Source organism: Palaemon carinicauda, chromosome 1 (genome assembly GCF_036898095.1).
Source record: "Palaemon carinicauda isolate YSFRI2023 chromosome 1, ASM3689809v2, whole genome shotgun sequence".
Classification (NCBI taxonomy): domain Eukaryota; kingdom Metazoa; phylum Arthropoda; class Malacostraca; order Decapoda; family Palaemonidae; genus Palaemon; species Palaemon carinicauda.
This window is the reverse complement of record NC_090725.1, coordinates 331,457,677-331,471,249: the sequence shown is the minus strand read 5'-3', so window position 1 is coordinate 331,471,249 and position 13,573 is coordinate 331,457,677. Positions and strand designations below refer to the sequence as shown.

The following is a 13,573-nucleotide window of genomic DNA, read 5'->3' as shown; positions in this document are numbered from 1 at the left end:
GATAAATAAACTTTATATATTAAATTTCATTACTATCACGATATATAGCATTGAATCTAAAGTGAAATTGCAGATGAATTGGCAAATATGATAAATAAATTTAAGATTTAAGTACTTGGAGAATTCCATACTAAACTGTAAAATTTTAAAAACTATGACTTACCTTTCATTTCACGACCATTACCATCAGTAAGCACTACCCAAGGAATGGCTCTGTTGTTTGAAAGATCAATTTCATAAATGATTCCGGTTCTATCGTCTACAGCATATAACTTGCCGTTGAACACTATGAGCTCGGATAATTCCATACCCCTCCCGCCATAAGCCATATTGGATTTCAATGATATGAGATCTTTATCCCATTCAATTTGTACGTCTTGGTTTTCAACATTTACAGTCAAATGACCCTGAAATCAAGAAAAGGTTTAATATTAGAACTTGTATTCACAACAGCTATAAAAGAACGGTTATTTTGTGTAGGAGACCTTACCGATTAACAGTTAGCTGATGCTATGAAAGATATAGTAGATTTTTTTTCAGTATGAGAGTTCTTATTTTGCAAAATTTACATGCAAAGATAGCCAAGGAAACTACGAAATATGACATGATAAGCAAAATACTTTTATAATACAGTACCAAAACTTTCTCAATGTAATGAAATGTGTGGTTACTTTCTTTCTTTATATGTACAAATTATAAAAACTAACGATAACCTTTTTCACACATTAAGCAATAAAGTATTTCTTTAATTCTAGTGAAACAAGCCATCTACTATTCAAATAGAGATAGGTTAGTCTAGATTAGGTTATAATATTTCTTTATGATAGTGAGGTAAAGATTTCTAGAGGTATACAGTAACATAAAGATAGGATATAGTTATACAGTATTCAATAAGGTTACTATAACTATGTGAAGTTAAGGCAAAAGAAAAACATTTGGTTTGCTATAGATGCGCAGTGGATCCCGCTGCGCATCTATTATGTCAGTCTGTTCATTATAGTCTTTATTTGAGTTATACAGGATATACTATATTTATGTACAATTATTGATGCCCATACTATAGAGAAACAGATATGTGCAACTATTCAAAATAATAAAGGTATTCTATTTTGTCATTCATGTTTTTCTTTTGCCAATCAACGTAAGTTTATTAAATATTCAGTTAGCTGAAGCAAAGTCTTGGTCAACCAATAAAGTGTTAAGGAATGATTGGAAAAAATATTTTCAAAATAGATGAGCAATATTTTCTATGATTTTATTTCTTCTCATTTTAAATAACATCTGTATCTACATTACTCATCCATATTATACACAGGTTTAAAAAGACAACAAAAAACTACTTATAGTTTGTGAATTTATACAACCTAAACAAATTTATCACCCTGCCCTCTACCACGAGGCTATCCTTTAATAAAATATATTCTAAGTAATATTTTTTATTTAACTTTAGTTACTTTAATATGATACACCCAATTTTAAGTTTTAATTTGGATTTTTCCTAGTTACACAAACCAGAATCCTTTAAAATAGGTTATGTCTCCCATGAAGCTGGACCATTCTTTTTTTAAATTGTAATGAGAGTGGTGAGAGACTGGTAGATATGTGTGTTGAACAAGAGATGGTAATAAGTGCTAGCTTTTTTTAAGAAGAAAGATAAAAATAAGTATACATGGGTAAGAGTGGCAAATGGAAGAGTAGTAGAAAGGGCATTAATGGATTATGTGTTGGTAACTAAAAGAATGTTTGGAAGATTGAAAGACGTGCACGTGTTTAGGGGTATGGCTAACGGTATGTCTGATCATTTTTTGGTGGAAGGAAAATTGATTGTAGCAAAAGAGTGGGGGAATAGAGTAGGTGGATGTAAAAGGGAGCTAGTGAGGGTTGAAGAGCTAATAAAACCTGGGGTAAAAAGTAAATATCAGGAAAGGTTGAAAATGGCATATGACGAGGTGAGAGTAAGAGAAACTGGTAATTTAGAGGAGGAGTGGAAGTTAGCAAAAGAAAATTTCGTTGGGATTGCAAGTGATGTATGTGGCAAGAAGGTTGTTGGAGGCAGCATGAGGAAGGGCAGTGAATGGTGGAATGAAGGAGTGAAGGTAAAAGTGGAAGAGAAAAAGAGGGCTTTTGAAGAATGGCTGCAGAGTAATAGTATAGAGAAGTATGAAAAATATAGAGAGAAAAAGGTGGAAGTAAAGCGCAAGGTACGTGAGGCAAAGAGGGCAGCTGACCTGAGGTGGGGTCAGGGACTGGGTCAGTCATATGAAGAGAATAAGAAGAAGTTTTGGAAAGAAGTGAAGAGAGTAAGAAAGGCCGGCACAAGAATTGAAGAGACAGTGAAAGATGGAAATGGAAGGTTGTTAAAAGGAGAGGAGGCAAGGAAAAGGTGGGCGGAATATTTTGAAAGTTTGCTGAATGTTGAGGATGATAGGGAGGCAGAGATAATTGCTGTTCCAGGTGTTGAGGTGCCAGTGATGGGAGATGAGAATGAGAGAGAGATTACAATAGAGGAAGTGAGGAGAGCACTAGATGAAACGAGAGTAGGAAAAGCATCTGGTATGGATGGTGTGAAAGCTGAGATGTTGAAGGAAGGGGGTGTGACTGTAATTGAATGGTTGGTGAGATTGTTTAATGTGTGTTTTGTGTTGTCAATGGTACCAGTAGATTGGGTCTGTGCATGTATTGTACCACTATATAAGGGTAAGGGAGATGTGCATGAGTGTTGTAATTCAAGAGGTATTAGTTTGTTGAGTGTAGTTGGAAAAGTGTATGGTAGAGTACTGATTAATAGGATTAAGGATAAAACAGAGAATGTAATCTGGGAAGTACAGGGGGGTTTTAGAAGAGGTAGGGGTTGTATGAATCAGATTTTTACAGTTAGGCAGATATGCGAGAAATATTTAGCAAAAGGTAAGGAGGTGTATGTTGCGTTTATGGATCTGGAGAAAGCATATGATAGAGTTGATAGGGAAGCAATGTGGAATGTGATGAGGTTATATGGAGTTGGTGGAAGGTTGTTGCAAGCAGTGAAAAGTTTCTACAAAGGTAGTAAAGCATGTGTTAGAATAGGAAATGAAGTGAGCGATTGGTTTCCGGTGAGAGTGGGGCTGAGACAGGGATGTGTGATGTCGCCGTGGTTGTTTAACTTGTATGTTGATGGAGTGGTGAGAGAGGTGAATGCTTGAGTGCTTGGACGAGGATTAAAACTGGTAGACGAGAATGATCATGAATGGGAGGTAAATCAGTTGTTGTTTGCGGATGATACTGTACTGGTAGCAGACACAGAAGAGAAGCTTGACCGACTAGTGACAGAATTTGGAAGGGTGTGTGAGAGAAGGAAGTTGAGAGTTAATGTGGGTAAGAGTAAGGTTATGAGATGTACGAGAAGGGAAGGTGGTGCAAGGTTGAATGTCATGTTGAATGGAGAGTTACTTGAGGAGGTGGATCAGTTTAAGTACTTGGGGTCTGTTGTTGCAGCAAATGGTGGAGTGGAAGCAGATGTACGTCAGAGAGTGAGTGAAGGTTGCAAAGTGTTGGGGGCAGTTAAGGGAGTAGTAAAAAATAGAGGGTTGGGCATGAATGTAAAGAGAGTTCTATATGAGAAAGTGATTGTACCAACTGTGATGTATGGATCGGAGTTGTGAGGAATGAAAGTGATGGAGAGACAGAAATTGAATGTGTTTGAGATGAAGTGTCTGAGGAGTATGGCTGGTGTATCTCGAGTAGATAGGGTCAGGAACGAGGTGGTGAGGGTGAGAACGGGTGTAAGAAATGAGTTAGCGGCTAGAGTGGATATGAATGTGTTGAGGTGGTTTGGCCATGTTGAGAGAATGGAGAATGGCTGTCTGCTAAAGAAGGTGATGAATGCAAGAGTTGATGGGAGAAGTACAAGAGGAAGGCCAAGGTTTGGGTGGATGGTGTGAAGAAAGCTCTGGGTGATAGGAGGATAGATGTGAGAGAGGCAAGAGAGCGTGCTAGAAATAGGAATGAATGGCGAGCGATTGTGACGCAGTTCCGGTAGGCCCTGCTGCTTCCTCCAGTGCCTTAGATGACCGCGGAGGTAGCAGCAGTAGGGGACTCAGCAGTATGAAGCTTCATCTGTGGTGGAAATGTGGGAGGTTGGGCTGTGGCACCCTAGCAGTACCAGCTGAACTCGGCTGAGTCCCTGGTTAGGCTGGAGGAACATAGAGAGTAGAGGTCCCCTTTTTTGTTTGTTCTTGTTGATGTCGGCTACCCCCCCAAATTGGGGGAAGTGCCTTTGGTATATGTATGTATGTAATGAGGTACTGTAGTTGATGACACATGGTGAGCATAGGTGAGTAGCCCCACCCACATTATTATTATTATTATTACTAGTCAAGCTACAACCCTAGTTGGAAAAGCAAGATGCTATGAGCCCGAGGGTTCCAATAGGGAAAAATAGCCCAGTGAGTTAAGGAAATAAGGAAATGAATAAATGATGAGAACAAATTAACAATAAATCATTCTAAAAACAGTAACAACATCAAAACAGATATGTCATATATAAACTATAAAAAGACTCATGTCAGCCTGGTCAACATAAAAACATTTGCTCCAACTTTGAACTTTTGAAGTTCTACTGATTCAACTACCCAATTAATAAGATCATTCCACAACTTGGTAACAGCTGGAATAAAACTTCTAGAATACTGTGTAGTATTGAGCCTCATGATGGAGATGGCCTGGTTATTATAATTAACTGCCTGCCTAGTATTACGAACAGGATAGAATTGTCCAGGGAGATCTGAATGTAAAGGATGGTTAGATTTATGAAAAATCTTATGCAACATGCATAATGAACTAATTGAATGACGGTGCCAAAGATTAATATCTAGATCAGGAATAAGAAATTTAATAGACCGTAAGTTTCTGTCCAACAAATTAAGATGAGAATCAGCAGCTGAAGACCAGACAGGAGAAAAATACTCAAAACAAGGTAGAATGAAAGAATTAAAACATTTCTTCAGAATAGATTGATCACCGAAAATCTTGTAAGACTTTCCCAAAAAGCCAATTTTTTTTGCAATTGAAGAAGACACAGACCTAATGTGTTTCTCAAAAGTAAATTTGCTGTCGAAAATTACACCTAAAATTTCAAGAGTCATACAAATTTAAAGAAACATTATCAATACTGAGATCCAGAAGTTGAGGAGCCACTGTCCTTGATCTACTAACAATCATACTTTGAGTTATATTAGGATTCAACTTCATACCCCATAATTTGCACCATGCACTAATTTTAGCTAAATCTCTATTAAGGCATTCACCAACCCCAGATCTACATTCAGGGGATGGAATTGATGCAAAGAGAGTAGCATCATCTGCATATGCAACAAGCTTGTTTTCTAGGCCAAACCACATGTCATGTGTTATATAGTACGAAAAGTAATGGGCCAAGAACACTACCCTGTGGAACACCAAATATCACATTACTATACCAAATATCACATTCCTATACTCACTATGGTGCCCATCAACAACTCTTTGAGATCTATTACTTAAAAAATCAATAATAATGCTAAGAAACGACCCACCCACTCCCAACTGTTTGAGTTTGAAAACAAGGGTCTCATGATTAACACGGTCAAAGGCAGCACTAAAATCAAGTCCAATAATACGAACCTCCTGACCACAATCAAGGGATTTCTGTACAGCATTGGAGATAGTAAAAAGGGCATCACATGCTCCATGGCCTTTACGAAAACCAAATTGCAAACTAGGGAATAGATGATTACCTTCAGCAAACCTATTACTGTAATACGTTTTGCCAGAAGACGTTCAAAAACTTTAGATAATATGGGAGTTATGGAAATTGGGAGGTAATCAGTGGGACTTGAGCTACCATAAACACATTTATATAGAGGAGTAACATTACCAATTCTCCAACAAGAGCTAAAAGCTCCTCTTCTTGCTAACTTGTACAAAATAACAGATAACTTTGGAGCTAAGAAATCTGCTGTCTTTATAAAAAACAAAGGAAAAATACCATTTGGATCTACACCTCCATAAGCATCAAGGTCCATTAACAGAGTTTTAATTTCACAAGATTGAAAAACTAAACTAGTTAGTTTACCCTCAGGAAAACAAGTATGAGGAAGTTCAAGTTTTTCATTACTCTGTTTACTGTCAAAAACATCAGCCAAAAGGGTTGCCTTTTCCTTTGGACAGTGAGTGACTGCGCTATCTAGTTTAAGCAAAGGAGGAACTGTTGCATCTACACCAAAGAGTGCAGATTTAAGGGTAGACCACCATTTATGTTCCTGAGTTGTACCAGAAAGGGTTTCTTTTATGGTTAAATTGTACTCCTTTTCAGTTGAGGCATAAACTTTCTGAGCAAAAGCTCGAAGCTGAGTATAGTTATTCCAGGTCAAATCTGATCTTGTTACCCTCCCAAAGATGATAGGCCTCCTGCTTCTCCAAATAAGCACTTCTACAATCATCATTCAACCACGCTTTGTCCTTCACTCAGTACCTTAGCATAAGAGAAGGGATACGCCTAACATTCCTATCAAAGATCCAGGGCTATCACTCATATTAGTGCCATTGTTACTTGATTGAAAGAAAGAAATAAGAAAATCACATTTCTCTATCAATTCATAATTTAAACCACTGAAGAAACTCTGGCAATCTTCCAAATTTGCAAGTCGCTATTAAATTCACTGTCGTCATTTCTACGTTTGATAAACATACTATATGTTAAGAATTGAATGAAAAAGAAAGCTAGCAAAAATGCCTTTTTTTGATAAATTTCCTAAAATCCCAAGATAGCAACCTCTTTTACCGTAGTCTCTGATGGAAATTACATAATATTCAGAGTAGGCAACATCATTCCAAGCTTTCTCTATTGAATCACTTGGGCGCACATCATCCTGCTTTCCCTACTAAGGTTGTAGCCTGGCTAGTATAAAAAAAATTATCAAATGGTTCCTAAAGGGTCATGGTAAAGTTTTGGAAGTCCAGGAAGAAGCCCCACTTCAGTGGCAGAAGAGTCCTACAAGGGAAAGCCTCCCCATTGTGATGGAAGTATCTCTCAAGGTCCTTGGATGCAATGACAATACACCAACATCAGCCTTTGACAACAGATACCAACAAATTCTTGAGGAAATGGCACTTAAAGGATGCTACCCCTCTCCCCATACCAACGGAAGGTTGATGATTGAGAGTTGGAAAGAATAGGTAATCGCTTCAGCAATAAATATAAAAAGTTGCTACTTTTAATAACTAGCTTGATAACCTCCAAGAGTGAAGGTGCTAAAAGGCAAATGGCAGCTTGAGATCTCTGAGCTTGTGCAGTTTCAAGATATTTTCCCACTAACAAATCTTTCTTTGGCCAGAGCAGCAGCCATGGGTCCTGGAACAAATCCCAACTTTCCTAAGACCTTCCTATTCAGACCTAATGCAAGGGAAAGTAAGTGTTCAAGCTGTCCCAGCTTATAAGCATGCTATTCAGTTTCCAGACTTGGGTATGGCTGAGTTGAAAAATACACAAGGAGCTTGAAGTTCAGTCATGTTCGAAAGATATTCACAAAGGTTATGCCCTAAAGATGACTTTAAGCCATACAGACTTTCAGATCCAGTGACCATTCTAAAACCTGAACCAATCCCCTTCCAAATTATGGCTGCTAAAATTATGTCTTCCTGGTAGGAAATTTTGAATGATTTTAACATCAGTGGCTTCTGCCCAAGAGAAAATCGCCATTGCCAGCTATATAGGTTACAATCTTTGTCCTCCCTGGTCCCTGAGGTAAGTCACTGTTGGACAGGTAACTGCTAAACTTTATCAACATGGACAAGAACATGGTACACATACAGTTACAGGGGAACAATGTGATGCCTAATGCTGCCTCTGACCAAGGTCTTACACTTGCAGACTGAGTAGGTGAGCTTCAACCATGCTTCAAATCCTTCATGAAGATAATTACTCCAGGAGCTACAGGAAACAAATGGATGCCTATTGTGAGATGAAGTGGATCATACCACAACTGACAACGTATAGGAACTTCTTCCACGGGGGTAACAGAATATGCCTCTGGTAGTCAGCTGAATAGTAGGGACCTTATCCTAAAGCATTTGTGGGAAATAAATTTCTCAAATAAATTAAAATGATATTTCCATAATAAAATAAATTTTTGAACATACTTACCCACTGGTTATATGAAAATAGCTTTAGTCTCTGACGTCCGGCAGAAATTAAAAAAACTCGCGGCAATCGCAGATAGAGTAGCCAGGTGTACACTAGCACCCTCACGCGAGATATACAGAACCATTCCATACCTCTCCAGATCTTCCATGCCCATAGGTCTCTAGAGGGGAGGAGGGTGGGAATAAAGGTTATATAACCAGCGGGTAATTATGTTCAAAAATTCATTTTATTATGAAAATATCATTTTTAAACATTAAACTTATCCGATGGTTATATAAAAATAGCTGATTTACACCCTTGGTGGAGGGTTAGAGACAGCTACATTGTTGGAATATTACTTAAGAGTTAATTAAAACAAGCTTAAGGGTTCGTACCTGTTAAGGAATCTGACTTCAATGATTCTCTGCCTCATCATGTCTGCTATCCTTATGAGATCCAGCGATCCACTCAGGGGGCTGAAGACCTCTAGGAGCTGTAAAACCGGTAAATGACCTCTATGCTGACAGGACCTCAACTAATACCCTTGTTCCGGGCGCTTTTCAAGGAACAAAATGACCACCTGACTAAATCAATGATCGCGGAAGATTGTCGACCAATCTCCACATACAACCATAAAAATATAACAAGCTCCAAGAGAAGAAAAAGGGTACTAGGGTTAGGGGAACGTAGTGGTAGATCCTTAACTCACTACTGCACTCGCTGCTACGAATGGTCCCAAAGTGTAGCAGTCCTCATAAAGAGTCTGAACAGTTTCAAGTAATGCGAGGCAAACACAGATTTACTCCTCCAAAAGGTTGTGTCCATGATGCTTTGCAGACAACGACTTTGTTTAAAAGCTACAGAAGTTGCCACAGCTCCAACTTCATGAGTCTTTACTTTCAGTAGTTTAAGGTCTGCCTCACCACAGTGTGAGTGAGCCTCTCTAATTAAAAGTCTTATAAAAAATGATAGGGCGATTTTAGACATAGGTAACGAAGGCTTCCTGCCTGCACACCAAAGAGCTTCTGAATTACCTCTTAAATCTTTAGTTCTGTCCAGATAGAGCTTCAGTGCTCTAACAGGACACAGGACTTTTTCCAACTCTTCACCAACCATATCAGAGGTTAGCGATCTCGAAAGATTTAGGCCATGGATGAGAAGGACGTTCGTTTTTGGCCAGGAATCCAAGCTGCAAGGAGCATATGGCTTTTACGTTTCTGAAGCCAATATTCTTGCTAAAAGCGTGAACTTCACTGACTCTCTTAGCTGTTGCCAGAATTACTAGGAAAAGTGTCTTCAAAGTCAGATCTTTAAAAGAAGCTGAATGTAAAGGCTCGAATCTATCACTCATGAGGAATTTTAAAAAAGCATCTAAATTCCAGGCTGGTGAATCTTGTTGACGCTTCTTAGAAGTCTCAAAAGACCTGAGAAGATCTTGAAGGTCTTTATTATTTGAGAGATCAAAATTCCTGTGTCTGAAGACAGCTGCCAGCATACTCCTGTACCCCTTGATGGTCGAGGAGGAAAAGTTGTGCTTTCTTCTAAGGTCTAAGAAGAAATCGGCAATTTGTGTTACAGAGGTACTGGATGAAGAAACTGATTTAGCTCTACACCATTCTCTAAAAACCTCCCACTTGGACTGATAAGCCCTAGCTTCCTCCTTCGAAAATCCCCTCGCTCTTGCGAGTTTTTCGATAGTCTGAAGGCAGTCAGACGTAGAGCTTGGAGGTTGTTTGAGAAGATCTATTCTCAATGGCAGGCTTCTTGGAACGTTCACCATCCATTCCAGTACCTCTGTGAACCACCCTCTTGACGGCCAGAAGGGAGCCACTAAAGTCAACCTGGTCCCCTCGTGAGACACAAACTTTTGTGACACCTTGTACAGCACTTTGAATGGTGGGAACGCGTACACATCCAGGTGAGACCAATCCATCAGGAACACGTCTATGTGTGTCGCTTCGAGGTCCAGAAGTGGTGAGCAATATGACTCCAGCCTTTTCGTTTTTGAGGTCGCAAACAGGTCTATGAATGGACGACCCCAAACCCCCCAAAGTTTCTCGCATACATCCAGATGCAACATCCACTCCGTGGGTAGAACTTGATTCCTCCTGCTGAGGCTGTCTGCCATCACGTTCTTCTTTCCCTGTATGAATCTTGTCAACAAGGTTACCTTTCTTTCTTTTGCCCACACGAGAAGAGTCCTTGCTATCTCGTAAAGTGACCTCGAGTGAGTCCCACCTTGTTTGGCTATGTATGCCAATGCTGTGGTGTTGTCGGCATTGACTTGCACTACTTTGTTCAACAATAACCCCTCGAAACCTTTGAGAGCCAACAGGACTGTCAACAGCTCCTTCTGATTGATGTGGAGGCTCTCCTGTTGTCATGTCCACAGACCTGAGATCTCTGACTTCCCCAGTGTTGCTCCCCACCCCGAGTCCGCTTAGGTTGTTCCACCACTGAAGGCACTTTCTTATCGGTTCTGTAAGGGGAATGCTTTCCGTGTCGAGGCTTTCCTCTTTGTTCCAATGGGAATTGAGATGGAATTGACGAAGCCGTAGGTTTAGTCTTCCCAGAGAAACAAACTGTTCTAGAGAACAGAGGGTTCCCAGGAGACTCATCCACTCTCTTACTGAACAGACATTTTTCTGTAGAAAAGCACAAAGTTTTAGGAGAGCTAGCTGTATCCTTTAAGGTGACGGAAAAGCCTGAAAAGCCAGACTCCAAATCTCCATCCCTAAATAGAGAATCTTCTGAGATGGAATCAATTGGGACTTCTCTGAGTTCACAAGAAGCCCTAGTTTTTCTGACAGACTCAATGTCAGATGCAGATCCTCCAGCCAGCGATTGAAAGAGGGAGCTCTTAGGAGCAGCCAATCGTCCAGGTACAAGGAGGCTCTGATGCCTTTTGTGTGGAGCATTCTTGCCACATTCAACATGATCTTCGTGAAAATTAGAGGGGCGGTATTGAGGCCGAAACACAAGGCCCAAAACTGGCAGACTTCCTTCCTGTACATGAACCTCCGATAACGCTTGAAACTTGGATGGATCGGGACATGAAAGTAAGCGTCCTGGAGGTCTAACAAGACCATCCAGTCGCCCTTTCTTACTGCTGCAAGCACAGTCTTCTGAGTCTCCATAGAGAACTTTGTCTTCTGAACGTAGTCGTTGAGGATACTTACATCCAGGACTGGTCTCCATCCCCCCGAGTTCTAGGGAACCAGGAATAAGCGGTTGTAAAACCCTGGTGATTTCAAGTCTCGCACCTTCTCTATTGCCTTCTTTTCTAGCAAGAGAGACATTTGAAGGTGCATAGCCTGCCTCTTCAACTCCTCCTTGTATCTGGAAGAGAGATCCACGGGGTTTAAAACTAACGAAGGTTTCATAATGAACGGGATCTTGTAACCCTCCTTTAAAACACAAACGGACCAAGGGTCCGCTCCCCTTCTCTCCCAGGCTTGCTAAAACTTGTTTAGCCTGGCCCCCATTGCTGTCTGAAGGCGAAAGCAGTCAGACTCTGCTTCGGCCAGATCTTGAACCTCTCCTTCTAGACCTTCTCCCATCGGATCTGAAGCTACCCCTACCGACGGAGTTTCCAAGAAATGGCTGTGAAACGTGAGGAAAGGAAGTATCTTCCTTTGGTCTACGGTTGGTAAAGGAAGTTGGAAGAACCTTCCTTGCCATCTTGGAGACCAAGTCCTGAGTTGCCTTCTGGGTCAAGGCGGCAGCAACCTCTTTTACTCGCTCCTGAGGGAACAGAGAAGGAGAAAGCGGAGTAAACAGTAATTCTGACCTCTGGAAGGGAGTAACCCCCATAGAAAGAAAAGAGCACATAGTTGCTCTTTTCTTAATGACCCCGCCTGTGAACAGGGCTCCTAACTCATTCGAGCCATCTCTAACTGCTTTATCCATACATGACATTACATGTATAAAGCTATCCGTATCAGGATCCTTCAGCGCAGAAACTTTCTTCACCAAGGCTCCCAGAGTCCAATCGAGAAAGTTGAACACTTCGAATGCTCTGTAGATACCTTAAGGAGATGATCAAACTCAGACCTTGACCATAAGATCTTGGTCCTTCTCATGGCCAAACGACGAGGAGAGTCTACTAGGCTTAAGAAGTCGCCCTGGGCAGAGGCAGGAACTCCCAAGCCAAGAACTTGTCCTGTCTTGTACCATACACTAGACTTGGAAGCTAATCTGGCCGGGGGAAAAGCGATGCCATACTTGCCTAGGTCTTTTCTATATTGCATCCAATCACCCATTAACTTCAATGCTCTCTTTGAAGAACGAGAGAGTATCATCTTAGTAAAAAGCAATGATTTCACTGCTATTCCTAAGGTAAACTCCGAAGGAGGTGAACATGGGGCTACGGGAGCAAAATGATCTGGAAATAACTCCGTAAAGACCAACATAATCTTTTTAAGGTCGACAGAGTGTTGAGGTGTTTTATTCTTTTCTTCCTCAGAAACAACATCCAAGAGTTTATCTAGGGAAAAGTGATCATCCGGTTCTTCCTTCGAAGAACCGGAGACTCCTTATGAGACCGACCACTGTCCAATAAAGCTGCAGAATTATCACAGGCAGTACCACCATGAAACAAAGCTCTACGTTTAGAAAGCTGTTGCTCGCGAACATGAGAATCGGCACTGTGGTTCGCGCGATCAAGACGTTCGGTATGGCTGACGTCCACATGACGTTCGCTAACCTTGCGCTCAACGTCATGTCAGACTGCATATCGAACAACATCTGACTGACGTTGGACGTCACGGTTTGCTTGATGTTCGACATCATGTGCCTGTCGCTCGACGTCACGCTTAGCCGCCTGGCAATTGTCGCCGCGCTTGGAAGGTTGACGCTTGACGTCACGCTTGGTAGCTTGACCTTTGGTATCAAGAGAAGCAGGCACTCGATGAGATACATAAGCCTTATCACACTGTTCCACGTTGTGTTTGCTAATTGGCCACCTGTGTGACATCACGTCATAACGCGTGACAAGTCCAGACGTCTTACGACGCTTAGAGTCAATAAGCGAAGAATCCCTGTGATCGGAATCTTGACAAACCACATTCTTGCTAACAGCAGGCTGATAAGACTGCATAAAGGATGAGAGCTGCTGCTGCATGCCTTGCGGCATAGTCCAATTAGGATCAACATGCAGTGACAGGTGAAGAAACTTCGACCGCGAACTTGCCCTCCTCATCGCTTACGTAACGCGCCAAGTTCTCAGAAGACGGAAACCAGTCTGACGGAAGCGGCGGTGCATGTACCGTAACACCAGACTCAGGAACAAGATCCGTATCAAGTTGAACCAAACCTTTGTCAACTTCTGACATCCTATCAAGACGTTTCGCTCGAGAACCTTCGACAGATGAAAGAAAACACTCTGGACTGTCCCAATGGCTACAGCCAGGCGCTTGCGGTGAAGGATCGCGA

General features: G+C 41.1%; 2 protein-coding genes across 2 annotated transcripts in view; one reads left to right on the top strand and one right to left on the bottom strand.

Annotated features, from left to right (window-relative positions):
- Nrt (Neurotactin) overlaps positions 1-13,573 on the top strand; it is a 409,664-nt gene that overhangs the window by 195,684 nt on the left and 200,407 nt on the right. The window lies entirely within an intron of this gene.
- The window catches only part of LOC137658778 (soluble calcium-activated nucleotidase 1), a 47,445-nt gene that overhangs the window by 31,370 nt on the left and 2,502 nt on the right, over positions 1-13,573 (bottom strand). Inside the window, exon 2 of the mRNA XM_068393808.1 lies at positions 164-407. Within this exon, the coding sequence (XP_068249909.1) occupies positions 164-407 (244 nt within the window). The remainder of the gene's footprint in view (positions 1-163; positions 408-13,573) is intronic.